Source organism: Oncorhynchus gorbuscha, linkage group LG16, assembly GCF_021184085.1.
Source record: "Oncorhynchus gorbuscha isolate QuinsamMale2020 ecotype Even-year linkage group LG16, OgorEven_v1.0, whole genome shotgun sequence".
In the NCBI taxonomy this organism is placed as follows: Eukaryota; Metazoa; Chordata; class Actinopteri; order Salmoniformes; family Salmonidae; genus Oncorhynchus; species Oncorhynchus gorbuscha.
The window spans coordinates 22,074,971-22,102,220 of NC_060188.1; the positions used below are offsets into that span (position 1 = coordinate 22,074,971).

A 27,250-nucleotide genomic window follows, 5' to 3' on the forward strand; every position below is an offset into this window, starting at 1 on the left:
ACCCTCCTCCTCTCACCTTCCTCCTTCTCCCCCTGTCCTGTCCTCCTCCTCCTCTCACCTTCCTACCTTCTCCCCCTGCCCTGTCCTCCTCCTCCTCTCACCTCCCTACCTTCTCCCCCTCCCCCTGTCCTGTCCTCCTCCTCCTCTCACCTTCCTACCTTCTCTCCCCTCCCCTGCTCTGTCCTCCTCCTCCTCTCACCTCCCTACTTTCTCCCCCCCCCCTGCCCTCCTCCACCCTCCTCCTCTCACCTCCCAACCTTCTCCCCCTCCCCCTGCCCTGTCCTCCTCCTCCTCTCACCTTCCTACCTTCTCCCCCTCCCCTGCCCTCCTCCACCCTCCTCCTCTCACCTTCCTACCTTCTCCCCCTCCCCCTGCCCTCCTCCACCCTCCTCCTCTCACCTTCCTACCTTCTCCCCCTCCCTCTGCCCTCCTCCACCCTCCTCCTCTCACCTTCCTACCTTCTCCCCCTGCCCTCCTCCACCCTCCTCCTCTCACCTTCCTACCCTCTCCCCCTCCCCCTGCCCTGCCCTGTCCTCCTCCACCTCCCACCCTCCTCCTCTCACCTTCCTAACTTCCTACCCCTCCCCCCCCCTGCCCTGTCCTCCTCCTCCTCTCACCTTCCTACCTTATCCCCCTCCCCCTGCCCTGTCCTCCTCCTCCTCTCACCTCCCTACCTCTCTCCCCCTGCCCTGTCCTCCTCCTCCTCCTCCTCCTCCTCCCACCTTCCTACATTCTTCCCCCCCCCCTGCCCTGTCCTCCTCCTCCTCTCACCTTCCTACCTTCTCCCCCTCCCCCTGCCCTGTCCTCCTCCTCCTCTCACCTCCCTACCTTCTCTCCCCCCCCTCCCCCTGCCCTGTCCTCCTCCTCCTCTCACCTCCCTACCTTCTCCCCCCCTCCCCCCTGCCCTGTCCTCCTCCTCCTCTCATCTTCCAACCTTCTCCCCCTGCCCTGTCCTCCTCCACCTCCCACCCTCCTCCTCTCACCTTCCTACCTTCTCCCCTTCCCCCCCCTGCCATGTCCGCCTCCTCCCTCTCACCTTCCTACCTTCTCCCCCTCCCCCTTCCCTGTCCTCCTCCCTCCTCTCACCTCCCTACCCCTCTCCCCCCCCCCTGCCATGTCCTCCTCCTCCTCTCACCTCCCTACCTTCTCCCCCTCCCCCTGCCCTGTCCTCCTCCTCCTCTCACCTTCCTACCTTCTCCCCCCCCTCCCCCTGCCCTGTCCTCCTCCTCCTCCCACCTCCCTAACTTCTCCCCCTCCCCCCTGCCCTGTCCTCCTCCTCCTCTCACCTTCCAACCTTCTCCCCCTACCCTGTCCTCCTCCACCTCCCACCCTCCTCCTCACACCTTCCTACCTTCTCCCCCCTCCCCCTGCCCTGTCCTCCTCCTCCTCTCACCTTCCTACCTTCTCCCCCCTCCCCCTGCCCTGTCCTCCTCCTCCTCTCACCTCCCTACCTTCTCTTCCCCCTCCCCCTGCCCTCCTCCACCCTCCTCCTCTCACCTTCCTACCTTCTCCCCCTCCCCCTGCCCTCTTCCACCCTCCTCCTCTCCCCTTCCTACCTTCTCTCCCCTCCCTCTGCCCTCCTCCACCCTCCTCCTCTCACCTTCCTACCTTCTCCCCCTGCCCTCCTCCACCCTCCTCCTCTCACCTTCCTACCTTCTCCCCCTGCCCTCCTCCACCCTCCTCCTCTCACCTTCCTACCTTCTCCCCCTGCTCTCCTCCACCATCCTCCACTCACCTTCCTACCTTCTCCCCCTGCCCTCCTCCACCCTCCTCCTCTCACCTTCCTACCCTCTCCCCCCCCCTCCCCCTGCCCTGCCCTGTCCTCCTCCACCTCCCACCCTCCTCCTCTCACCTTCCTACCTTCTCCCCCTGCCCTGCCCTGTCCTCCTCCTCTTCTCACCTTCCTACCTTCTTCCCCCTGCCCTGTCCTCCTCCTCCTCCTCTCACCTTCCTACCTTCTCCACCCTCCCCCTGCCCTGTCCTCCTCCTCCTTCACCTTCCTACCTTCTCCCCCTCCCCCTCCCCTGTCCTCCTCCTCCTCTCACCTTCCTACCTTCTCCCACTGCCCGTCTCCAGCAGCAGGAGGGTGCACTTTGAGCGGATTAACACAGTGCCCGTTAAGGGTCAGCGGGCATCTCGCCGCGGCCCCAGGAAGCATCACTCTCTCTCCAGAACCTTGCTCAGGTACTGCAGGCCAGAGGTCAGAGGTCAGACTGGGCCTACAGTACACTGGCCAATGAGAACAGCACTTCCTGTCTGATTGCAGTAACATACAGTATGCAACCATGGGTAGCCATAACATCTTGTGATGGATAACATACTGACACAGGTTTAGCTGAGTGTTTACCCCACCAATGTTTGTGTCCTAGGTTATGTTGGTAATGGCTCAGATCTAGGGAGTACAAAGAGTATGATGTTCAGAACAGAGAGAATTATCAAGAGAGTGCAGGGTCTCCGTAAGATAGAAAACTGCATCAGGCATAAAGACACAGCTTGAATGAACTGAATGAACCGTCTTCCATTGCCTATAGCCATAAGCCTCTCTTCAGGGGTGCTGTTGTTTTCTCTCTGTGCTATGACTGGTTTTGTTATATGACTCACCTCATTGACACATCTGACTCACACTGAATTGGTCATAAAAAAGGAGCCTAACACAGGGACCTGCCATTTTCCTGGAATACACAACAACCACCACATTCCATTGTGGTCAGGCCAAAGACTAAGCAGCAATAATGTCGCCTCAGACTTTAGGGACCATAGAATACATGTCCACTGATTTGATGTTACAGTCATTAAAAGACCATACTTGCGTTTGACTGAGTCTTAAACTAACCTGAGTTGCTCTTTAAACTAAGCCACTCTGGTTAGTTTGTGTATAGCGGCAGGGTTGGGTTAGCGTGGCCTTCTGCAGCACCTGATTAGATTAGACCTGCAGAGGCAGAGAACATTGTATTGTGATCCTTATTGACTGTACAGATGATATGATTCAATAGAAAACAACAGCTCACAGAAAAAAAAGAGGCAAAGGCTGAGAGGGGCAGAGAGAGAGAGAGAGAGAGAGGCAGAGAGAGAGAGAAGAGGCAGAGAGAGAGAGAGGCAGAGAGAGAGAGAGGCAGAGAGAGAGAGAGGCAGAGAGAGAGAAGAGGCCGAGAGAGAGAGAGGCAGAGAGAGAGAGAGGCCGAGTGAGAGAGAGGCCGAGAGAGAGAGAGGCAGAGAGAGAGAGAGGCCGAGAGAGAGAGAGAGGCCGAGAGAGAGAGGCAGAGAGAGAGGCAGAGACAGAGAGAGCTTGCTATTGAGAAAGGCCGCCAAAGGCAGACCTGGATCTTATGAGAAGACAGGCTATGTGCACACTGCCCACAAAATGAGGTGGAAACTGAGCTGCACTTCCTAACCTCCTGCCAAATGTATGACCATATTAGAGACACATATTTCCCTCAGATTACACAGACCCACAAAGAATTTGAAAACAAATCTAATTTGATAAACATATGTTTCCCATGCCACTAAAAAGAGAGAGCGAGAGACCAAGGTAGAGTGAGGCAGAGGTAGAGCGAGGCAGAGGTAGAAGGCGAGAGAGGGGGGCAGAGGTAGAGGGCTAGAGAGGGGGGTAGAGATAGAGAGCGAGAGACGCGGAGAGGTAGAGAGAGCTAGAGAGCTAGAGGGAGAGGGAGAGAGTCGCTCCAGATGTTCCATCAGGCAGAGGTCTATTTATAGCCTCAGAGGTCACGGATGGCAGACTGACAGACTCTGATGACACGCCACGACCTGGAGGACAGGGCAGCTGGTCTGGAATGCCAGAAATTCAATCATGTCACTAACAGACTGATAGAGATAGTACATCCATCCACAACCCAGGGGAACACAGGACACAGTATTTCAAATGATCTGTCCATATTACCCAGAATAATCCTTTACATGCAACAGGTACAGTAGGAGTTTAGTGGGCTATAATAACTGTTGCTAGGGATTAGGGTTTGGAATTGTTATGCAGGTGAATGAGGACCCAAAAGCGACTTGGCGAAAACAGAGTCTTTAATCCAGTAAAGTAAATTTACAATCATAAGGCATAATTCCACTCGTAATGACGAGAACAGACTGGAGACTCGATCAAGAACTGCAGGTTGCCTCGGGAAGGCACTTGAACGTAGCAGACTCAGACACCTGCTCACCACGCAGCATCTGAGGGAAACACGACACGACAGGGCGATACACAGACACAGCACGGTGAACAATAGACAAGGATCCGACAGGGCAGAAACGGAAAACAAGGGGAGAAATAGGGACTCTAATCAGGGGGAAAGATAGGGAACAGGTGTGGGAAGACTAAATGATTGATAAGGGGAATAGGAACAGCTGGGAGCAGGAACGGAGCGATAGAGAGAAGAGAGAGAGGGAGGAAGAGAGAAAGAGGGGAACGAACCTAAAAAGACCAGCAGGGGAAAACGAACAGAGGGAAAAGCAAAATGACAAGACAAAATAAGACAAAACATGACAGTACCCCCACTCACCGAGCGCCTCCCGGCGCGCCTCGAGGAGGAACACTGGCGGCAACGGAGGAAATCATAGATCACAAACGGTCCAGCACGCCCCGAGAAAGAACCCAACTCCTCTCCTCAGGACCGTAACGGAAAAACGAAAAAAGGGAAACTAGGGTACTACTCTAAAAAAAAAAATGAGACACGGGTAGAGAACTGAAAGCTTTAGAGCAAACAGGACCAAACAGGCCAGGAGAGTAACAACTAGGGACAGACTGAGACACAGCAAGGGCAGGAACAAGAACAGGAGAGATGCGATGGCAGGGAACAGACTGAGACCCAGCAAGACCAGGAGCAGAAGCAGAATTTTTTTTACCAGACTTCTTCTGCGCGCAGTCCGAACACGCAGCCACGAAACGGCGCGTGTCACGCTCCTGAGAGGCCACCAAACCGCTGGCAGAATAGAAGCAAGAGTACCTCGAACGCCGGGATGGCCAGCTAACTTGGCAGAGTGAGCCCACTGAAGAACAGCCAGACGAGTAGAAACAGGAACGAAAAGAAGGTTACTAGGACAAGCGCGCGGCGACGCAGTGTGCGTGAGTGCTTGCTTAACCTGTCTTTCAATTCCCCAGACTGTCAACCCGACAACACGCCCAACAGGAAGGATCCCTCGGGATCGGTAGAAGCCACAGCAGAACTAAAGAGACGGGATAAAGCATGAGGCTTGGTGTTCTTAGTACCCGGGCAATAAGAAATAACGAACTCGAAACGAGGAAAAACAACGCCCAACGAGCATGACGGGCATTCAGTCGTTTGGCAGAACGGATGTACTCAAGGTTCCTTTGGTCAGTCCAAACGACAAAGGAATGGTCGTCCCCTCCAACCACTGTCGCCATTTGCCTAGGGCTAAACGGATGGCGAGCAGAGAGGTTAGCCACATCATAGTTACGTTCCGACGGTGACAGGCGATGAGAAAAATACGCACAAGGGTGGACCCCATCGTCAGTATCGGAGCGCTGGGACAGAATGGCTCCCACGCCCACCCCCGACGCGTCAACCTCAACAATAAACTGTTTAGTGACGTCAGGTGCAACCGGTGAGGAGGAAGGGAGTTGGTTCTGGACCGACTGAAGACCGTGCGCAGACCATGATATTCCTCCGGCACTCCTGTCAAATCACCAGGTTCCTCCTGAGAAGAGGGGACAGAACAAACAGGAGAAATAGCAGACATTAAACACTTCACATGACAAGAAACGTTCCAGGAAAGGATAGAATTACTAGACCAATCAAAAGAAGGATTATGACACACTAGCCAGGGATGACCCAAAACAACAGGTGTAAAAGGTGAACAAAAAATCAAAAAAGAAATGGTCTCACTATGGTTACCAGATACAGTGAGGGTTAAAGGTAGTGTTTCACATAATATACTGGGGAGAGGACTACCATCCAAGGCGAACATGACCGTGGGCTCCCTAACTGTCTGAGAGGAATGTCATGTTCCCGAGCCCAGGCTTCGTCCATAAAACAGCCCTCCGCCCCAGAGTCTATTAATGCACTGCAGGAAGCTGCCAATCCGGTCCAGCGTAGATGGACCGGTAAAGTAGTACAGGTACTTGACGGAGAGGACCGTCTAGTAGCGCTTATCAGTCGCCCTCCGCTTACTGATGAGCTCTGGCCTTTAACTGGACATGAAATGACAAAATGACCAGCGGAACCGCAATAGAGACAGAGGCGGTTGGTGATTCTCCGTTCCTCTCCTTAGTCGAGATGCGAATACCCCCCAGCTGCATGGGCTCAACACCTGAGTCAGTGGGGAAAGATGGTAGTGTCCGAGAGAGGGGAGACACAGTTAACGCGAGCTCTCTTCTATGAGCTCGGTGACGAAGATCTACCCGTCGTTCAATGCGAATAGCGAGTTCAATCAAAGAATCCACGCTGGATGGAACCTCCCGAGAGAGAATCTCATCCTTAACCTTAGCGTGGAGTCCCTCCAGAAAACGAGCGAGCAACGCCTGCTCGTTCCAGTTACTGGAGGCAGCAAGAGTGCGAAACTCTATAGAGTAATCCGTTATGGATCGATTACCTTGACATAGGGAAGACAGGGACCAAGAAGCTTCAGAGAGAGAGAGGCAGAGGCAGAGAAAAACTGAACGATCAAAAACTCTTCTCATCTCCTCTTTAAAGTTCAGATAATTGTTAGTACACTCAGCGCTTGCCTCCCAGATAGCTGTGCCCCACTGCCGAGCCCGACCAGTAAGGAGTGATATGACGTAGGCAATCCGAGCTCTCTCTCTTGAGTATGTGTTGGGTTGGAGAGAGAACACTATATCACACTGGGTGAGAAAGGAGCGGCACTCAGTGGGCTGCCCAGAATAACATGGTGGGTTATTAACCCTAGGTTCCGGAGGCTCGGAAGACCCGGAAGTAGCTGGTGGCACGAGACGAAGACTCTGATACTGTCCTGAGAGGTCGGAGACCTGAGCGGCCAGGGTCTCAACGGCATGCCGAGCAGCAGACAATTCCTGCTCGTGTCTGCCGAGCATCGTCCCTGGAACTCGAGAGTAGAGTAGAGAGAATCCATAGTCGCTGGGTCCATACTTGGTCGGATCCTTCTGTTATGCAGGTGAATGAGGACCCAAAAGCGACTTGGCGAAAACAGAGTCTTTAATCCAGTAAAGTAAATTTACAATCATAAGGCATAATTCCACTCGTAATGACGAGAACAGACTGGAGACTCGATCAAGAACTGCAGGTTGCCTCGGGAAGGCACTTGAACGAGCAGACTCAGACACCTGCTCACCACGCAGCATCTGAGGGAAACACGACAGACAGGGGATACACAGACACAGCACGGTGAACAATAGACAAGGATCCGACAGGGCAGAAACGGAAAACAAGGGGAGAAATAGGGACTCTAATCAGGGGGAAAGATAGGGAACAGGTGTGGGAAGACTAAATGATTGATAAGGGGAATAGGAACAGCTGGGAGCAGGAACGGAGCGATAGAGAGAAGAGAGAGAGGGAGGAAGAGAGAAAGAGGGGAACGAACCTAAAAAGACCAGCAGGGGGAAAACGAACAGAGGGAAAAGCAAAATGACAAGACAAAATAAGACAAAACATGACAGGAATTCCCAGGACCCTCATGATACAATAATATCATGATTCTCATGAGTATTTATGTATTGCATTTGATACTGTGATTTTATTGCGTTTTGATGTTCCAAACATATTGCTCACCATATGTCTTCTACAGAGGGACAAGAGAGAGTCATGAGAAAACCAGTTCAGTGGGTTAGTTGTGGTGAGGGAAGAAATCGATAGTTACATATCGGAATATCTTATTTTGACAATATATCGTATCAACTATCGCAATATTATTTTACACCAAGGTTCCAAGTATTTTTCCTTCAGAGCTTGTTTTTCTTTTTAAATAGAGAGACTTTTTGTTTTCAGCACTTTTATCCCCATGACTGATCAAAACTCGTTTTCCCATGGCTCCCTGTTGTCCCTCTGCAGAAGACATATGGTGAGCAATATGTTTGGAACATCAAAATGCAATAAAATCAACTCCATTGTAGGTTTGATGTTACTTAAATGGCCAAATCTCCTTTTAAAAAAGCTTGTCAAAACAAATTGTATAAGTCACATGTGCTGAATACAACAGGTGTAGTAGACCTTACAGTGAAATGCTGAATACAACAGGTGTAGTAGACCTTACAGTGAAATGCTGAATACAACAGGTGTAGTAGACCTTACAGTGAAATGCTGAATACAACAGGTGTAGTAGACCTTACAGTGAAATGCTGAATACAACAGGTGTAGTAGACCTTACAGTGAAATGCTGAATACAACAGGTGTAGTAGACCTTACAGTGAAATGCTGAATACAACAGGTGTAGTAGACCTTACAGTGAAATGCTGAATACAACAGGTGTAGTAGACCTTACAGTGAAATGCTGAATACAACAGGTGTAGTAGACCTTACAGTGAAATGCTGAATACAACAGGTGTAGTAGACCTTACAGTGAAATGCTGAATACAACAGGTGTAGTAGACCTTACAGTGAAATGCTGAATACAACAGGTGTAGTAGACCTTACAGTGAAATGCTGAATACAACAGGTGTAGTAGACCTTACAGTGAAATGCTGAATACAACAGGTGTAGTAGACCTTACAGTGAAATGCTGAATACAACAGGTGTAGTAGACCTTACAGTGAAATGCTGAATACAACAGGTGTAGTAGACCTTACAGTGAAATGCTGAATACAACAGGTGTAGTAGACCTTACAGTGAAATGCTGAATACAACAGGTGTAGTAGACCTTACAGTGAAATGCTGAATACAACAGGTGTAGTAGACCTTACAGTGAAATGCTGAATACAACAGGTGTAGTAGACCTTACAGTGAAATGCTGAATACAACAGGTGTAGTAGACCTTACAGTGAAATGCTGAATACAACAGGTGTAGTAGACCTTACAGTGAAATGCTGAATACAACAGGTGTAGTAGACCTTACAGTGAAATGCTGAATACACCAAGTGTAGTAGACCTTACAGTGAAATGCTGAATACAACAGGTGTAGTAGACCTTACAGTGAAATGCTGAATACAACAGGTGTAGTAGACCTTACAGTGAAATGCTGAATACAACAGGTGTAGTAGACCTTACAGTGAAATGCTGAATACAACAGGTGTAGTAGACCTTACAGTGAAATGCTGAATACAACAGGTGTAGTAGACCTTACAGTGAAATGCTGAATACAACAGGTGTAGTAGACCTTACAGTGAAATGCTGAATACAACAGGTGTAGTAGACCTTACAGTGAAATGCTGAATACACCAAGTGTAGTAGACCTTACAGTGAAATGCTGAATACAACAGGTGTAGTAGACCTTACAGTGAAATGCTGAATACAACAGGTGTAGTAGACCTTACAGTGAAATGCTGAATACAACAGGTGTAGTAGACCTTACAGTGAAATGCTGAATACAACAGGTGTAGTAGACCTTACAGTGAAATGCTGAATACACCAAGTGTAGTAGACCTTACAGTGAAATGCTGAATACACCAAGTGTAGTAGACCTTACAGTGAAATGCTGAATACACCAAGTGTAGTAGACCTTACAGTGAAATGCTGAATACACCAAGTGTAGTAGACCTTACAGTGAAATGCTGAATACACCAAGTGTAGGTAGACCTTACAGTGAAATGCTGAATACAACAGGTGTAGTAGACCTTACAGTGAAATGCTGAATACACCAAGTGTAGTAGACCTTACAGTGAAATGCTGAATACACCAAGTGTAGTAGACCTTACAGTGAAATGCTGAATACAACAGGTGTAGTAGACCTTACAGTGAAATGCTGAATACAACAGGTGTAGTAGACCTTACAGTGAAATGCTGAATACACCAGGTGTAGTAGACCTTACAGTGAAATGCTGAATACAACAGGTGTAGTAGACCTTACAGTGAAATGCTGAATACAACAGGTGTAGTAGACCTTACAGTGAAATGCTGAATACAACAGGTGTAGTAGACCTTACAGTGAAATGCTGAATACAACAGGTGTAGTAGACCTTACAGTGAAATGCTGAATACACCAGGTGTAGTAGACCTTACAGTGAAATGCTGAATACACCAGGTGTAGTAGACCTTACAGTGAAATGCTGAATACAACAGGTGTAGTAGACCTTACAGTGAAATGCTGAATACAACAGGTGTAGTAGACCTTACAGTGAAATGCTGAATACAACAGGTGTAGTAGACCTTACAGTGAAATGCTGAATACAACAGGTGTAGTAGACCTTACAGTGAAATGCTGAATACAACAGGTGTAGGTAGACCTTACAGTGAAATGCTGAATACAACAGGTGTAGTAGACCTTACAGTGAAATGCTGAATACAACAGGTGTAGTAGACCTTACAGTGAAATGCTGAATACAACAGGTGTAGTAGACCTTACAGTGAAATGCTGAATACAACAGGTGTAGTAGACCTTACAGTGAAATGCTGAATACAACAGGTGTAGTAGACCTTACAGTGAAATGCTGAATACAACAGGTGTAGTAGACCTTACAGTGAAATGCTGAATACAACAGGTGTAGTAGACCTTACAGTGAAATGCTGAATACAACAGGTGTAGTAGACCTTACAGTGAAATGCTGAATACACCAAGTGTAGTAGACCTTACAGTGAAATGCTGAATACAACAGGTGTAGGTAGACCTTACAGTGAAATGCTGAATACAACAGGTGTAGTAGACCTTACAGTGAAATGCTGAATACAACAGGTGTAGTAGACCTTACAGTGAAATGCTGAATACACCAAGTGTAGTAGACCTTACAGTGAAATGCTGAATACACCAAGTGTAGTAGACCTTACAGTGAAATGCTGAATACAACAGGTGTAGTAGACCTTACAGTGAAATGCTGAATACAACAGGTGTAGTAGACCTTACAGTGAAATGCTGAATACAACAGGTGTAGTAGACCTTACAGTGAAATGCTGAATATACAACAGGTGTAGGTAGACCTTACAGTGAAATGCTGAATACAACAGGTGTAGTAGACCTTACAGTGAAATGCTGAATACAACAGGTGTAGGTAGACCTTACAGTGAAATGCTGAATACAACAGGTGTAGTAGACCTTACAGTGAAATGCTGAATAGAACAGGTGTAGGTAGAGCTTACAGTGAAATGCTGAATACAACAGGTGTAGGTAGACCTTACAGTGAAATGCTGAATACAACAGGTGTAGTAGACCTTACAGTGAAATGCTGAATAGAACAGGTGTAGGTAGACCTTACAGTGAAATGCTGAATACAACAGGTGTAGGTAGACCTTACAGTGAAATGCCGAATACACCAGGTTTAGTAGACCTTACAGTGAAATGCTTACTTACGAGCCCCTAACCAACAATGCAGTTAAAAAATATCTAAATATGAAATAAGAAATCAAAGTAACAAGTAATTAAAGAGCAGCAGTAAAATCACAATTGTGAGACTATATACAGGGGGGTACCAGTACAGAGTCAATGTGCGGGGGCACCGGTTAGTTGAGATAATATGTACATGTAGGTAGAGTTATTAAAGTGCCTATGCATAGATGATAACAGAGAATAGCAGTGGTGTAAAAGAGGGGGGGGGGGCAATGCAAATAGTCTGGGTGGCCATTTGATTAGCTGTTCAGGAGTCTTATGGCTTGGGGATAGAAGCTGTTTAGAAGCCGCTTGGACCTAGACTTGGCGCTCTGGTACCGCTTGCCGTGCGGTAGAAGAGAGAACAATCTATGACTTGGGTGGCTGGAGTCTTCGACAATAGGGCCTTCCTCTGACACCACCTGGTATAGAGGTCCTGGATGGCAGAAAGCTTGGCCCCAGTGATGTACTGGGCCGTACGCACTACCCTCTGTAGTGCCTTGCGGTCAGAGTCCGAGTAGTTGCCAAACCAGGCAGTAATGTAACCAGTCAGGATGCTCTCTATGGTGCAGCTGTAGAACCTTTTGAGGATCTGATAATCTTTGACACATGCCAAATCTATTCAGTCTCCTGAGGGGGAACAAGTTTTGTTTTGCCCTCTTCATGACTGTCCTGGTGTGCTTGGACCATGTTAGTTTGTTGGTGATGTGTACACCAAGGAACTTGAAGCTCTCAACCTGCTCCACAACAGCCCCGTCGATGAGAATGGGGGTGTGCTCGGTCCTCTTTTTCCCGTAGTCCACAATCATCTCCTTTGTGTTGATCATGTTGAGGGAGAGATTGTTGTCCTGGCACCACACGGTCAGGTCTCTGACCTCCTCCCTATAGGCTGTCTCGTCTTGGTCGGTGATCAGGCCTATCACTGTTGTGTCATCGGCAAACTTAATGATGGTGTTGGAGTCATGCCTGGCCGTGCAGTCATGAGTGAACAGGGAGTACAGGAGGGGACTGAGCACGCACCCCTGAGGGGCTCCTGTGTTGAGGATCAGCGTGGCGGATGTGTTGTTACCTACCATTACCACCTGGGGGCGACCCGTCAGGAAGTCCAGGATCCAGTTGCAGAGGGAGGTGTTTAGTCCCAAGGTCCTTAGCTTATTGATGAGCTTTGAGGGCACTAAGGTGTTGAACGCTGAGCTGTAGTCAATGAAAAGCATTCTCACACAGGTGTTCCTTTTGTCCAGGTGGGAAAGGGCAGTGTGGAGTGCAATAGCGATTGCATCATCTGTGGATCTGTTAGAGCGGTATGCAAATTGGAGTAGGTCTATGGTTTCTGGGATAATAGTGTTGATGTAAGCCATGACCAGCCTTTTCGAAGCACTTCATGGCTACAGATGTGAGTGCTACAGGTCGGTGGTCATTTAGGCAGGTTACCTTAGTGTTCTTGGGCACAGGGACTATGGTGGTCTGCTTAAAACATGTTGGTATTACAGACTCGGACAGGGAGAGGTTGAAAATATCAGTGAAGACACTTGCCAGTTGGTCAGTGCATGCTCGCAGTACACGTCCTGGTAATCCTTTTGGCCGTGTGAATGTTGACCTGTGTTGACCTGTGTTAAGTTCTTACTCAGATCGGCTTCGGAGTGCGTGATCACACAGTTTTCCGGAACAGCTGGTGCTCTCATGCATGTTTCAGTGTTATTTGCCTCAAAGCGAGCATAGAGGTAGTTTAGCTAGTCTGATAGTGTCAGGGCCGGTGTAGTACGATTCGATCTTAGTCCTGTATTGACACTTTGCCTGTTTGATGGTTCGTCGGAGGGCATAGCGGGATTTCTTATAAGCTTCCGGGTTAGAGTCCAACTCCTTGAAAACGGCAGCTTTAGCCTTTAGTTCATAGCGGATGTTGCCTGTAATCCTTGGCTTCTTGTTGGGGTATGTACGTATGGTCGCTGTGGGGACGACGTAATCGATGCACTAATTGATGAAGCCAATGACTGATGTGGTGTACTCCTCAATGCCATTGGAGGAATCCTGGAACATATTCCAGTCTGTGCTAGCAAAGCAGTCCTGTAGTTTAGCATCTGCTTCATCTGACCACCTTTTTATTGATCGAGTCACTGGTGCTTCCTGTTTTAATTTTTGCATGTAAGCAGGAATCAGGAGGATATAATTATGGTCAGATTTGCCAAATGGAGGACGAGGGAGAGCTTTGTATGCATCTCTCTGTGTGGAGTAAAGGTGGCCCCGAGTTTTCCCCTCTGGTTGCACATTTAACAAGCTGCATCCTGCATTAGTCCCCGGCTACAAGGAGCACCACCTCTGGGTGAGCGTTTTCCCATTTGCTTATGGCGGAATGCAGCTCATTGAGTGTGGTCTTAGTGCCAGCATCAGTCTGTGGTGGTATGTAGACAGCTAAGAAAAATACAGATGAAAACTCTCTAGGTAGATAGTGTGGTCTACAGCTTATCATGAGATACTCTACCTCAGGCGAGCAAAACCTTGAGACTTCCTTAAATATCGTAAACCAGGTATTATTTACAAAAATACAGAAGTAGGGGTTTATTCGATCACCTACGAATTATCAGAAGAATCTGGGTCTATTCCCAGGAGAGCAGTATATCATTCTCGTTTCCAGCAGCATAATGCTTCCAGCATGCTTTGAGAATGGAGAGTGTTCAGTCTTTACATTTATTCAAATGTTTATGACTTTATTACTGTGCTGTAATGCTGCAAAGGCAGACAAAGTAATACATATACACCAGACCCATGAGAGAGACGGTGTGTGTGTGTGTGTGTGTGTGTGTGTGTGTGTGTGTGTGTGTGTGTGTGTGTGTGTGTGTGTGTGTGTGTGTGTGTGTGTGTGTGTGTGGTGGATGGATGGATGTGTGTGTGTGGGTGGATGGGTGGGTGGGTGTGGGCGTGTGTGTGTGTGTGTGTGTGTGTGTGTGTGTGTGTGTGTGTGTGTGTGTGTGTGTGTGTGTGTGTGTGTGTGTGTGTGTGTGTGTGTGTGTGTGTGTGTGTGTGTGTGTGTGTGTGTGTGTGGATGGATGTGATGTGTGTGTGTGTGTGTGTGTGGTGTGGTGTGTGTGTGTGTGTGTGTGTGTGGTGTGTGTGTGTGTGTGTGGGTGGGTGTGTGTGTGGGTGGGTAGATGGGTGGGTGGATGTGTGGGTGGGTGGGGTGGGTGGGGTGTGGGTGGGTAGATGGGTGTGTGTGTGTGGGTGGGTGGGTGGTAGATGGGTGTGTGTGTGTGGGTGGGTGGGTGGGTAGATGTGTGTGTGTGTGGGTGTGTGGGTGGGTAGATGGGTGTGTGTTTGGGTGGGTGGGTGGGTAGATGGTGTGTGTGTGTGTGTGTGTGGGTGGGTGGGTAGATGGGTGTGTGTGTGTGGGTGGGTGGGTGGGTAGATGGGTGTGTGGTGTGGGTGGGTAGATGGGTGTGTGTGTGTGTGGGTGGGTGGGTAGATGGGTGTGTGTGTGTGGGTGGGTGGGTGGGTGGGTAGATGGGTGTGTGTGTGTGGGTGGGTGGGTGGGTAGATGGGGTGTGTGTGTGGGTGGGTGGGTGGGTGGGTGGGTAGATGGGTGTGTGTGTGGGTGGGTGGGTGGGTGGGTAGATGGGTGTGTGTGTGTGGGTGGGTGGGTGGGTAGATGGGTGTGTGTGTGTGGGTGGGTGGGTGGGTGGGTAGATGGGTGTGTGTGTGTGTGTGTGGGTGGGTGGGTGGGTGGGTAGATGGGTGTGTGTGCCTGGACTGGAACACGTCTGGGCTTATTCCCTCTCTCTGGTTGATAGCCTATTACTAGTGCAGTCAAGAACAATTAGTCATTTTTTCCATTCTTGGGAAGTGTGGTGATATCAGTTCATTGCATGTTTGCCCACCCAGTCTTCCAAATAGAGCTTTGAGGAGAACATCTAATGACAGCTCTATATCTCTCAGGCTAATAACTGATGCACTCTGTGCTAGATAGCTGGAGTTAGCAGACTCCCTCTACAAGAGAAGTACTGCGGAACTAGGTGATCAGAGAGAGTTCTGTGGATAGGTTGGAGTTTGTGAGATGAGATGTGTGCTTCCCGCGGACTGAGTGGCTGGTGTTTGTGGTGTCAGGGGCACAGCGGACTGGTTCGGGGTCAGTAAGGACAGCGATGCCACCCAGAAATGGCAGAGGAAGAGTCTGCGCCATTGCAGCATGCGCTATGGCCGTCTGAAGCCCCAGGTGATCCGGGAGATGGACCTGTCCAGTCAGGACAACATCTCTCTGACCAGCACCGAGACGCCCCCGCCCCTCTACGTACCCTCCTCAGCACACGCCTTTGGCATGCAGAAGGTATGATGCCTCTGTCATCTATATATTTGGGTCATTATGCCTATAGTTCTTTTGTACCTCAGTGAGGGTTTCATTGTGGATCTTGATAACATATTTTAGGATGTATCAATGTTTATCTTTCATTTCCTGTGGTATCCACAGTAGTTTTTCCCGATTAGAATCTTGGTTGATTATTCGAACATAATCCAGTTTCACAATATAAACTCAGTCCTAGATAGCCAGTTCTTAACCGCTCTGCCTGTGTCTGTCATCTTCAGATCGTGGACCCGTTGGCGAGGGGGCGTGCGTTCCGTATGGTGGAGGAGGTGGACGGTTACAGCGTGCCCCAGACCCCCGTCACCCCCGGCGCTGCCTCCCTCTGCTCCTTCACCTCCTCCCGCTCAGGCCTCAACCGGCTGCCGCGGCGACGCAAGAGGGAGTCTGTCGCCAAGATGAGCTTCAGGGCAGCAGCAGCTCTGGTTAAGGTGAGCTTGCTGTGTGACGAGACATTCTATTGAAGGAAGTGATTCATTCTTTTAGAGACTGTCAGTTGCTAAAGCCCTCTACTGTTACTGTACACACAGATCCAAACCATACCCACCCAGTACCACTATGACCAAACTCTTCCCTTAATCGATAAGGTACCCTCAGTGAAACAGCATGGCCTGATCAGTTGTGTGGAATCAGTCGGCCTCCGGCGTTCTAGAGCAACACTGAGTTCCTTCAGGGCGGATACATTTATTTTCTAAAGGAGACATTATCTCTGTGCTGTGTTGTGTCATTCAGTGTTGAGGGAGACCACTATGTGCTGTGTTGTGTTGTGTCATTCAGTGTTGAGGGAGACTCCTATGTGCTGTGTTGTGTCATTCAGTGTTGAGGGAGACCCCTATGTGCTGTGTTGTGTCATTCAGTGTTGAGGGTGACCCCTATGTGCTGTGTTGTGTCATTCATTGTTGAGGGAGACCACTATGTGCTGTGTTGTGTCATTCAGTGTTGAGGGTGACCCCTATGTGCTGTGTTGTGTCATTCAGTGTTGAGGGAGACCACTATGTGCTGTGTTGCATGTTCAAGAGCAGCAGTGCTGTGTTTAGGACTACTGTTATGAAAGAGCTTACCGTTTTGGAAGTGCAAGAGTGACGTGGAGGAATGACCAAACATGGGTACTTAAGCTCTGATATGCCTACTATGCATGTGTTATAATTATGAGCTACTGTCTCCAACAATTCTGACATGCAAAAAGACACTCAACTCAATGTTAGTGTGTGTGTGTGTGTGTGTGTGTGTGTGTGTGTTTGTTTGTGTGTCTGCACCGTTTGTTTGCTGTATGGCACTAGACAAAACACTACAGCCTGCTGTGCTAGGTGACAGCTTATAGTGTGTGTTGTGTTGTTATGTGTGTGTGTGTGTGTGCGTTTCAGGGGCGCTCCCTGCGGGAAAACGCCACCCTGCGGCGGATGCAGAGACGCAGCTTCACCCCTGCCAGCTTCATGGAGGAGGACGTGGTGGACTTACCTGATGAGCTGGACACATCCTTCTTCGCCAGAGTAAGGACATGTCCTCATCTACTCTGTAGTTAGAAACTCATCTCAAGCCTCCATCTAAAAGAGAACATACAGCACCCCCTGGAGGTCTCTAACAGAGTTGCAGCCAGGGATAGAGTCTAAAGGCCTGTGATTGGCCGACCAGTTAGTGTGTGTTTTCATTACGGCCAGGAGTTTTTCCTAAACCATGTGTGAGCTGACCAGGAAAATCTCCTGTGCCTAGTTCCCACCCACTACTGTTCTCAGACCTGGCCTACCCCCTCCCAATCCCTCCCCCAGGACTGTCTGATGCAGGAAGAGTTGTCCACGTACGCTGACGAGGTGTTTGAGTCTCCGTCGGAGGCGGCTATGATGGATGTGGTGCAGGAGGAGGGCAGTAAACTGGACGAGACGGAGCTGACCGGCAGCGCTCTGGACAAGAGTGAACTGGAGAGGAGCCATCTCATGCTGTGAGTCAGGCACACTCATCATGACAACAAGTCCACAGAAACATCTGAAATGACTACAGTATCTTTGGTTTCCTGTTGCCAATATCCAATACACTACCAGAGCATCTCAGTGAACCATTCAGTTGTGATGACACAGTGTTTGGTTTAAAGAGAACCCACACGCTCTCCAAGGGTGGTTCTGTGGTGGGTTCCTCTTTAAACAGACTTTACCCCTCCTCCTCTCTGTCTCCCCTCCCATCCCAGGCCTCTGGAGCGAGGGTGGCGTAAGGCCAAAGAGGGAACCCCAGGACCACCCAAGGTGCCCTTGCGGCAGGAGGTGGTGAGTGTGAACGGACAGCGACGGGGGCAGCGCATCGTTGTGCCCGTCAAGAAGCTGTTCGCTCGGGAGAAGAGGCCCTACGGGCTGGGCATGGTGGGGAAGCTCACCAACCGCACCTACCGCAAGCGCATCGACAGCTATGTGAAGAGGCAGATAGAGGACATGGATGACCATAGGTAATGGTCTCTAAGACCATGCTGAGGCTCAGGGTGTTTAATATATGAGACCATTGGTGTAGAGTAGAGCACTTCTGTTTAAAACCGTTGTTTTCTAATATGGACATTGTGTTTCCATTAGGCCTTTCTTTACGTACTGGATCACCGTTGTCCACTTGCTGATCACCATCCTGGCTGTCTGCATCTATGGCATCGCCCCCGTGGGCTTCTCCCAGCACGAGACGGTTGATTCTGTGAGTACCACCTCACTTCCCTAGTCAAATCAAATCCAAGTTTGTCGCGTACACAGTTTAGCAGGCGTTATATTGCGGGTGCAGTGAAATGCTTGTGTTACCAGCTCCTAACCGTGCAGTAAAATATTAATCAAATAATCCAAAACAATATTCAAGAGTCCTCTGAACAAATCATTACAGCTTTACAATGGCCTTACAGTCGTTATAACCTTCCATGATCAACTTGAAATGTGAAATGTTTCCCTCCCCAGGTTCTAAGAAACAAAGGTGTATATGAAAATGTCAAGTTTGTACAACAAGAGAACTTCTGGGTCGGGCCCAGTTCAGTAAGCACATTCACATTACTCCCCTTTTGTTCATTCAAACATTCTGTTCCATGACCAGATATGTCCGATCCTTTCAGTTTGGAAGGTACTTATGTGAGCGCTTTAACTAGGCCTGATAAAGGGAGGGTGTTCTATGTGTCTATTCCTGACTGTCTGCATGCCATCTGTCTCCCTCGTTAGGAGGCTCTGATCCACCTGGGGGCCAAGTACTCTCCCTGCATGCGTCAGGACCAGCAGGTGCACGACCTGATCCGGGACAAGAGAGACATAGAGAGAGACTCTGCCTGCTGTGTGCGCAACGACCGCTCCGGCTGTCTACAGACCTCAGAGGAGGAGTGTTCGGTGAGTCGTGAATCCCTCTCCGTCTCTCTCACTCACTCCCTCTCTCCACCTCACTCTTTTGTACTCTACCTCCACGAGAGATCTATTCAGGGGTCAATATTTTTACCTTTCCATCTTTGTTTTGTCTCAGAGTACTCTGGCCGTGTGGGTGAAGTGGCCGGGGCCTCCCAGCACCCCTCAGCTGGAGGGCAGAGACAGGCAGTACGGCTCAGTGTGCCATCAGGACCCCCGGTGAGAGAACCACTCTGACATTCAGCAGTACGCCGTCACACCCCTCATGCTACTGTAGTTACACTGTGTGTTTATTGGGACCACTGACTGAACTGTGTATCCATACTAATATTTCATTCATATTTTTCACCCCACAACAGGATTTGTCTAGAGCCAGCATCGGTGGCACCACATGAATGGCCTGATGACATCACCAAGTGGCCAGTGAGTATTGTGGAACCCCATTGGTCATGATGAGAGGGTGAGAGGTCAGAGGACCTGTCAATCAGTCAGTGTCTCACTGTTTCCTCTGGCTGTGTGTTTAGGTTTGCACCAGGTACAACACAGGGAACCACACCAACCTGCCTCACATAGACTGCACCATCACAGGCCGGCCCTGCTGCATCGGCACAAAAGGGAGGTGAGGAGAGCCTACATACAAAACCAGACATGCAAACAGTCACGCCAGACACCACACACACATTCAGAGTCTATTTACTATTGACACTGTGGTGTTGATTTGCCTGTGTCTGTGGTACATGTAGTTGGTAGATGGATGTTTAAACAAGGCTGCATCTCAATAATCTATATGGACTTCCTCTCCCCTCTTGCCTTCATTTTCACTGATCTGGTAAAGCAGCAATATGTAAGCAGTGTTGTGGTCACCATGTGTCATGTTCATGACCTATCAGTGCACATGAAGGGGAGGAGTCAAGGGAGTGTGTGGTCAACGAGGTCATGCTGTGGTTCTCCCGTTCCTCAGGTGTGAGATCACATCCAGGGAGTATTGTGACTTCATGAAGGGCTACTTCCACGAGGAGGCTACTCTCTGCTCCCAAGTAAGTAAGCATCTCTCTACTCAATGAATATCTGACTATTACGTTGCGTTAGGATATTGCCAAGTCATCTTCAGTGGCTAGCTAGTATGATGGATACGATAGCCCCTGTCCTACAAAGACATAACCCAGACCATAACCCCCGACCCCGTTCCAACTAGGATAATGAGACAGGCTGAGTCGGAGGCAGCCGTTGAGGAGCAGAGGAAGACCTAAGCTGTCAGAGTGGATAGTGTTTAATCACCATACAGGGTGCCACACAATACCCTACTGAGTATGCAAACTGTCCTCACTGTAATCCCCTCTGCTCTGAGCTACAGAATATCCAGGCCACAAGTAAATATATTCACGCATGAGGTTCTTCATTATCAATATGACGTATTCATTCCACAATATGTGTCAAATGAAAATGCATCCTCTACTACTAGTACTTGCAGTGACATCCTCATCTTAGAATAGCTTGACAGTAAAAACAACAGTTCAGTGGGCATCAGTTATGCTATTGTGTGTGTGGTTTCGTGTGTGTGTGTGTGTGCCAACAGAGATAAAGAGAGAGATGGTGTCCTGTATGTGATGTAGTCTACCTCCTCCCCCAGGTTCACTGCATGGATGATGTGTGTGGCCTGCTGCCTTTCCTCAACCCAGAGATCCCAGACCAGTTCTACAGACTGTGGCTCTCTCTCTTCCTGCACGCTGGGTAAGTGGCTGCCTGCCTCTGCCATTTCATCACAAATCCTCTGTCCATCCTAGCAGCATTTAATACATTCGACCGGAACTGTGCTGTTAGACATCCCTGGAGCAGCTGTATTATAATGAGGCAGAAGGGTGGCCTACGATTCCTTCCATTGGGTGACCAATGATGTGTCCTCTCACTGGTTCATTATGTTTCATGTACACGTTCTCCAATAGCTCCTTCTTCAAGCGCCTCATTATTGTCTTTGACTTCTTCAGTCAGAATGTCAGTGGTTCCAGGTGTCATGAGCCTATTAGTAGCAGGAGCTGAGTGTGTACACTAACGTACCACTGAGGAAGAGGAGGGAGCAGAGTAGCAGTCCTCTTATCTGTCTCTGCTCTCCTCTCCTCCCCGGGGTAATTAAAGGAAGTGTCCCCTCTGCAGGCAGCAGCCCTCATTAGGCTTGAGGAGATAGACAGACAGCAGAGACATATTGATGCTGGATAAACTAGAGATCCCTGGTTGGCTGGCTGTGGAGGTGTCTTCTCACAGCAGCTGGATTAGCTGGATCCCTTCATCACATGCAGAGGACATGCTCTTACATTCACACGCATACACGCTGTAGGATCCTTCATGGTGTAGCGTGTATTTCAGTCCTCCTGTAGGATCCTTCACTGCATGGTGTAGCGTGTCTTTCAGTCCTCCTGTAGGATCCTTCACTGCATGGTGTAGCGTGTCTTTCAGTCCTCCTGTAGGATCCTTCACTGCATGGTGTAGCGTGTTGTTCTGTCCCCCTGTAGGATCCTTCACTGCATGGTGTAGCGTGTTGTTCTGTCCCCCTGTAGGATCCTTCACTGCATGGTGTAGCGTGTCGTTCTGTCCCCCTGTAGGATCCTTCACTGCATGGTGTAGTGTGTCGTTCTGTCCCCCTGTAGGATCCTTCACTGCATGGTGTAGTGTGTCGTTCTGTTCCCCTGTAGGATCCTTCACTGCGTGGTGTAGTGTGTTGTTCTGTCCCCCTGTAGGATCCTTCACATCATGGTGTAACGTGTCTTTCTGTCCCCCTGTAGGATCCTTCACATCATGGTGTAACGTGTCTTTCTGTCCCCCTGTAGGATCCTTCACATCATGGTGTAACGTGTCTTTCTGTCCCCCTGTAAGATCCTTCACTGCATGGTGTAACGTGTCTTTCTGTCCCCCTGTAGGATACTTCACATCATGGTGTAACGTGTCTTTCTGTCCCCCTGTAGGATCCTTCACATCATGGTGTAACGTGTCTTTCTGTCCCCCTGTAGGATCCTTCACATCATGGTGTAACGTGTCTTTCTGTCCCCCTGTAGGATCCTTCACTGCATGGTGTCAATGTGCTTCCAGATGACCATCCTGAGAGACCTGGAGAAGCTGGCAGGCTGGCTAAGGATCTCCATCATATACATCCTGTCTGGCATCACCGGAAACCTAGCCAGCGCCATCTTCCTGCCCTACAGAGCAGAGGTCTCAATAAACCCATAACACATACTAACACGCACACCTCAATATGTAGGGTTCAATTTGGACAGCTCAGAACACATGACTGGTAATAGTGTCAGATGAGACAGACTAGATGTATGGTTCAGACTGGGGGTGATTTTTCATTGTTTTGTGCAGCTCATAGAATGTGTCTAATAGAATGTGTCCACTCTAGGTGCTGAGTATTTCTATGTTGACCTTTTCCACTGACTGACCGGTCCCTCTCTCTCCCCCTCCCTCCGTCAGGTGGGTCCAGCAGGCTCCCAGTTTGGCATCCTGGCCTGCCTGTTTGTGGAGCTGTTCCAGAGCTGGCAGATCCTGGCCCAGCCGTGGCGGGCCTTCATCAAGCTGCTGTGTGTGGTGCTCATCCTCTTTGCCTTCGGCCTGCTGCCCTGGATCGACAACTTTGCCCACATCTTTGGCTTCATCTCTGGCTTCTTCTTGTCCTTCGCCTTCCTGCCCTACATCAGCTTCGGACGCATGGACATGTACCGCAAGCGGCTGCAGATCATCGTCTTCCTGGTGGTGTTCTTGGGGCTGTTCGCCGGCCTCGTGGTGCTTTTTTATGTCTACCCCATCAAGTGTGACTGGTGTGAACTGCTCACCTGCATCCCCTTCACAGACAAGTTCTGTGAGAAGTATGACCTCAACGCCCACCTCCACTGAGGAGACGGAAGGTAGCGCCGGAGGAGGGACATCAGGTCAAGAGGCATCGATTGGCAGGTGTTATCAACCAATCCTCTGTTCTGTCCTATAGTGTGGCTAAAGAGGAGGGGGGGGGGGTCCTGTGCGGCGTTCCCTCTCCTCTGGCTCTGTGAACTGAACTTTGATGACAATATGCTTGTGTTTTTTACTCGGTCTGTCTGTATGAATAAGTAGGAATGCCACTGCACTCGTCATGAGACATTAATCACATTCTTTTCACCCCCCCACACACACCATTTTCTCTCCTCCACTGACCAATGAGAGAAGGGTATGGTCTAACCCCGTATCTAAGCCCCTCCCACATTTCTCTCTCTTCACGTATAAGGCAGAGTTTGGAGGAGTCATCACTGGTACAATAGACAGAAGGAAATATTTCTGTATTTTTTCAATTTGTTCTTTTTTAAATTTTATTTTCATGTTTTTAACACTCACAATCCAGGAGTAGGTTTTGTAATTATTCAGGCAACCTCTCAAAACAACCAGGGACAAACAAATCAGACATTAATACCTTTGGTGCCTTGCTGATAAATGTACCAACTACTGCCATATTTTTGTTACAATACGTTGAGCACTCGAATGCTACCCTTTTTATTTGTTTGTTGCTTCTTAAGAAGTAATGATTGATTGAAACAAGGTAGTGTTTTAGCTACCTATCTACTCATATGTAACTGAATAGAACAAGTAAAAAACTTGAAAAGAAATCCGTCGGTGAAGTCTGTCTGATTCTCTGTGGTGACTGATGCTGCCCTTTACTTTCAGACATGAACATTAGTTACCGTTCGCTAACAATCAGCTTTGTTGAAGGCACCACTGTTTTCCGTGATGTATGTCAATGTTATAGGGAGTATGAGGAGCTATAAAATCAGTGGCATTGTTTCCCTTTGTTGCCTTAGTACATCATAGTGTTAATACGAAAAGCTAAGCAAAAGCCTAACATTTCAACACACCAGAGGACTAATACAAAAATAAAATGGTATTTACATCACACTCAGAGAACTCAATAATAGTCAATAATAGTAGTATCTCAGTAACAGTATCTCAATAACAATAGTAGTATTAGTATCTCAATAACCATAGTAGTATTAGTAATAATAAAGACCTCAAACAAGAATAGTACTACAAAGTACGATTTGTGGCAAGGAATATTTCATTTAAATACTCTCAAAATTAAGCATAATAAAAATGAAGAATGTTGGGACTGAAAAATTTGAACTTTGTTAATTCATTGATGTATACACAAAATATGCTGAAACTCGACATTGCATCTCAAACATATTCTGATTCTGTCTTCTATCGCTAACAGACATTTTTTTGCTTTCTGTTGCTGTTTTCTAAGAAAACCCATCCTTGTCCCCTTCATGTGGTGGTGCATGTCCCCTCTCTATGTCGCAGGGAGTCGGGATGCTGTCTGTGAGGCACTGAAAGATGGTGTCTCGGAGCCTGCTGGTGCTGCAGCTGAGATTGATGGGGCAGTGCCTTCTCTCATGGAGCACCTGTGGTTGCAACCTGATCTCAGAGCATTTCATATTATTCTGTATGTAAATCTGGGACAATCCATTTAGTATGATATGTTACGTTTGGTATGGTATGTGTTGATTGGTTCGACGTCCGTCACCCATTTCATATATGATATGTTACAAATTACAATTCGTAGGAAATGTTCAGAATTTGCAAAGCATACAATATATTGGGATTATACAAAATGTATGATATGTTGAAAATCCTAGCTAGGTGCCTAATGTTAGCAAGCTCGATAACATTAGCTAGGCTAAGGGTTAGGGTTAAGTTTATGAGTTAGGTTAAAGGGTTAAGGTTAGGGTTAGGTTTAGGGGAAGATTAGCTAAAAGGGTAAAGGTTGAAGTTACGTGAAAGGTTAGCTAAACATGAAAGGTCAGACAAAAGGGTTAAGGTTAGGCTTAGGGGAAGTTTTGGATAACATGCTAAGTAGTTGCAACGTAGCTAAAAAGTAGTAAGTAGTGAAAAGTTGTAAAGTTGTCCGTGATGAGATTTGAACTCGCAACCTTTGCTAGATGTTTGTGTTATACGCCCACTCATCCTGACCAACCACCCTCCTTAAGTAACCATCTGTCTTATGTGACCATACCAAATGTAACCTATCATACTAAATGGAGTGTCTCGAATTTACTTACAGTATATTATGAAATGCTCTGAGACCAGGTTGGTGCTTGGATCTGTCTGTCTGCTATAGTGTGGTCTGGACGGTCAACTGTGATGACCAGAGTCTATGTTTACATGGTGGATGAGTTCCAGTGCTAGGGTTGATGTGATTATGAGTGGGGTGGTGACGGCCGGCAGTGACTAGCAGCCGCTGTTCCGCCGTGCGTAGGCCGCTCCGCCTATATGGTACTCCATCTCCTGGAAGGTGAGGTTGGGCACGGTGATGGCAGAAGGCCCCTTCTCCTTGAAGCCTGCCTTCTGGTAGAAGGGAACCAGGAACTCCTCACAGGCCAGCAGGGCCCTCCGGAGGCCTGGGACACATCGCAGGTACTGCAGGTAGCGCCACAGCAGGATGGAACCTTTACCCTGCTGGCGAGCGTGGCGGTGCACAGACAGCACATGGATGTGCACTGCCGAGGTTTCTGGGATATGCTGGGTCATGGCCTCCTGGGGTAGGGAAAGGGAAAGGTATGATGACCCGGTATGATCAGAGTAAAAAAAACATGTCTTTTATTGATGGTTACCTTTTACATTATGAAAAACAAATATCTGTTGTTTTGTGGGCAAAACAATTCCAAATATACAATGGAGGTAAGCTACTGTAAATTGTGGTGTCTGTCTCACCTGCTCCAGTCTCTCTTTGCCCCAGCCTGAGCCGATGATGAACGCCACCAGCTGGCCCTCTTCAAACCAGCCCAGGGAGAGCTCCGGACACTGACTTAGGAAGTTCAGCACCTCGTCAAGAGTGAGTGGACACTCACCAGACACAGAGACGAATGCTGGTGGGAGGAAAGACAAGACACACGGTCAGTCAGTCAGTCAGTGAGCAGATGAATCATCTTGGAAGATTAGCAAACAAACCAGGGATTACAGGCTGCTTGTTCTCTTGTCACAGTTTATTGATGTTATTCACAATCCATTTTTTTGGGACAAAAATCTGTGATAAACACACATTTGGTGGTTATGGCATTGTTTAGTTTCCTGAGCTATTTATATTGTGGAGACTGACAGCTATTGTCATTATGTGTTAGAGATTATAAGATAAATGTGCATTTTGTTGAACATAAAACCCAAAAGTATCTCTAATCCAACAAATCCTATACAATCAACATTTTCTGAGTAACCAGTAGAATCTGGAGACACTCCTACCTTCTCTCTCGATCTCGAACACGCTGATGGCGTCCTGTGGGGTCAGGTTCCTGAACTCGCTGGCGGGGAGCGTGTGGCGTCTCTGGGTTCGCGGAATGACCCCACCAACCGGGGTCCTGGTGTAGAAGGGCTTGAGGAATGGAGAGCGGCTGACCTGATGTGTCATGATGGTCAGTTACTGGGCTGGTGAATAATAACGAGGAAACAGTCTCTGTACTGTCTTTACAAGTATAGCAGCTCTCTTTCCAGTCTTCTGTTGTAGAGACTACTGTAGATATTTTCTTGGTTAGATGTTGGTTTCCTCTTGACCGTTTTTTTGTTTCCCGAGTGGTTTGATGATGATAATAGTCTTTGAATGCAACACTAAATACACATCTGAGGTTATCTTGCTCTGTGCTTTCTATCTGCCAGTCTCTCTCTGTCAACTGACTAGTCTTTCTCCTCACCAGTAGAATAGTACCTGTCCTTTTGTCTCAACACCTCCACTGCAAGCTCCCTGATCTCCTTCTCTTGCTATCTCTCTCTTTCATTATCCCCCTCTTTCATGCACTCTCTCTCTTATTGGCCCATCCCCTGATCTGTCAAAGTGGTCATTCCAAAGAGGGGATCACTGTCTGGGCACGTGAGGTGGAAAATTCACCAAATCTGGTGACATGCATGTTTATGCAGCGCAGTGTCTGGGTTAAAGGAAACCATTGAACTCTGTGATATACATTATGTTAGGGATGGATTCATTCATTCTCTTCAGTCTTCATTTTGTTCAGGGTTTTCTCAAAACTCAATTGAAGGCCAGTTTTGAATATATTCTCCCTTTCACTGTACTGTTATTAAATCAATCCATAAAGAAATCCACCAAGTTCACACTTCAATGCACCATACTGTATGTAAGGGCTCCTTATATCACCATTATATGATATAC

At 48.3% G+C, this 27,250-nt stretch overlaps 2 protein-coding genes across 6 annotated transcripts in view; one reads left to right on the forward strand and one right to left on the reverse strand.

Moving 5' to 3' along the window:
• Window positions 1-23,705, forward strand: part of LOC123999574 (inactive rhomboid protein 1-like) — a 55,535-nt gene extending 31,830 nt beyond the window's left edge. Inside the window, exons 4-20 of one of the 5 annotated variants that reach the window (XM_046305481.1) lie at window positions 2,077-2,184; window positions 15,487-15,706; window positions 15,964-16,170; window positions 16,270-16,326; window positions 17,104-17,229; window positions 17,506-17,675; window positions 17,919-18,170; window positions 18,292-18,403; window positions 18,655-18,729; window positions 18,910-19,071; window positions 19,202-19,302; window positions 19,443-19,506; window positions 19,608-19,702; window positions 20,045-20,120; window positions 20,714-20,814; window positions 22,131-22,284; window positions 22,546-23,705. In XM_046305481.1, the coding sequence (XP_046161437.1) occupies window positions 2,077-2,184; window positions 15,487-15,706; window positions 15,964-16,170; window positions 16,270-16,326; window positions 17,104-17,229; window positions 17,506-17,675; window positions 17,919-18,170; window positions 18,292-18,403; window positions 18,655-18,729; window positions 18,910-19,071; window positions 19,202-19,302; window positions 19,443-19,506; window positions 19,608-19,702; window positions 20,045-20,120; window positions 20,714-20,814; window positions 22,131-22,284; window positions 22,546-22,965 (2,500 nt within the window). In that variant the 3' untranslated portion in view covers window positions 22,966-23,705. Of the gene's footprint in view, window positions 1-2,076; window positions 2,185-15,486; window positions 15,707-15,963; window positions 16,171-16,269; window positions 16,327-17,103; window positions 17,230-17,505; window positions 17,676-17,918; window positions 18,171-18,291; window positions 18,404-18,654; window positions 18,730-18,909; window positions 19,072-19,201; window positions 19,303-19,442; window positions 19,507-19,607; window positions 19,703-20,044; window positions 20,121-20,713; window positions 20,815-21,455; window positions 21,496-22,130; window positions 22,285-22,545 lie in introns of those variants that run through there. The other 4 variants (XM_046305485.1, XM_046305482.1, XM_046305483.1 and 1 more) reach the window with 4 other exon arrangements.
• On the reverse strand, window positions 23,691-26,838 carry LOC123999575 (serotonin N-acetyltransferase-like). Its single transcript, XM_046305486.1, has 3 exons — window positions 26,332-26,838; window positions 25,807-25,961; window positions 23,691-25,629 (listed from the first exon to the last, which is right to left on the reverse strand). Exons 1-3 carry the CDS (start codon window positions 26,495-26,497, stop codon window positions 25,324-25,326), a joined length of 627 nt encoding a protein of 208 aa, XP_046161442.1. The 5' UTR covers window positions 26,498-26,838; the 3' UTR covers window positions 23,691-25,323.
• Window positions 26,839-27,250: the final 412 nt, after the last annotated feature.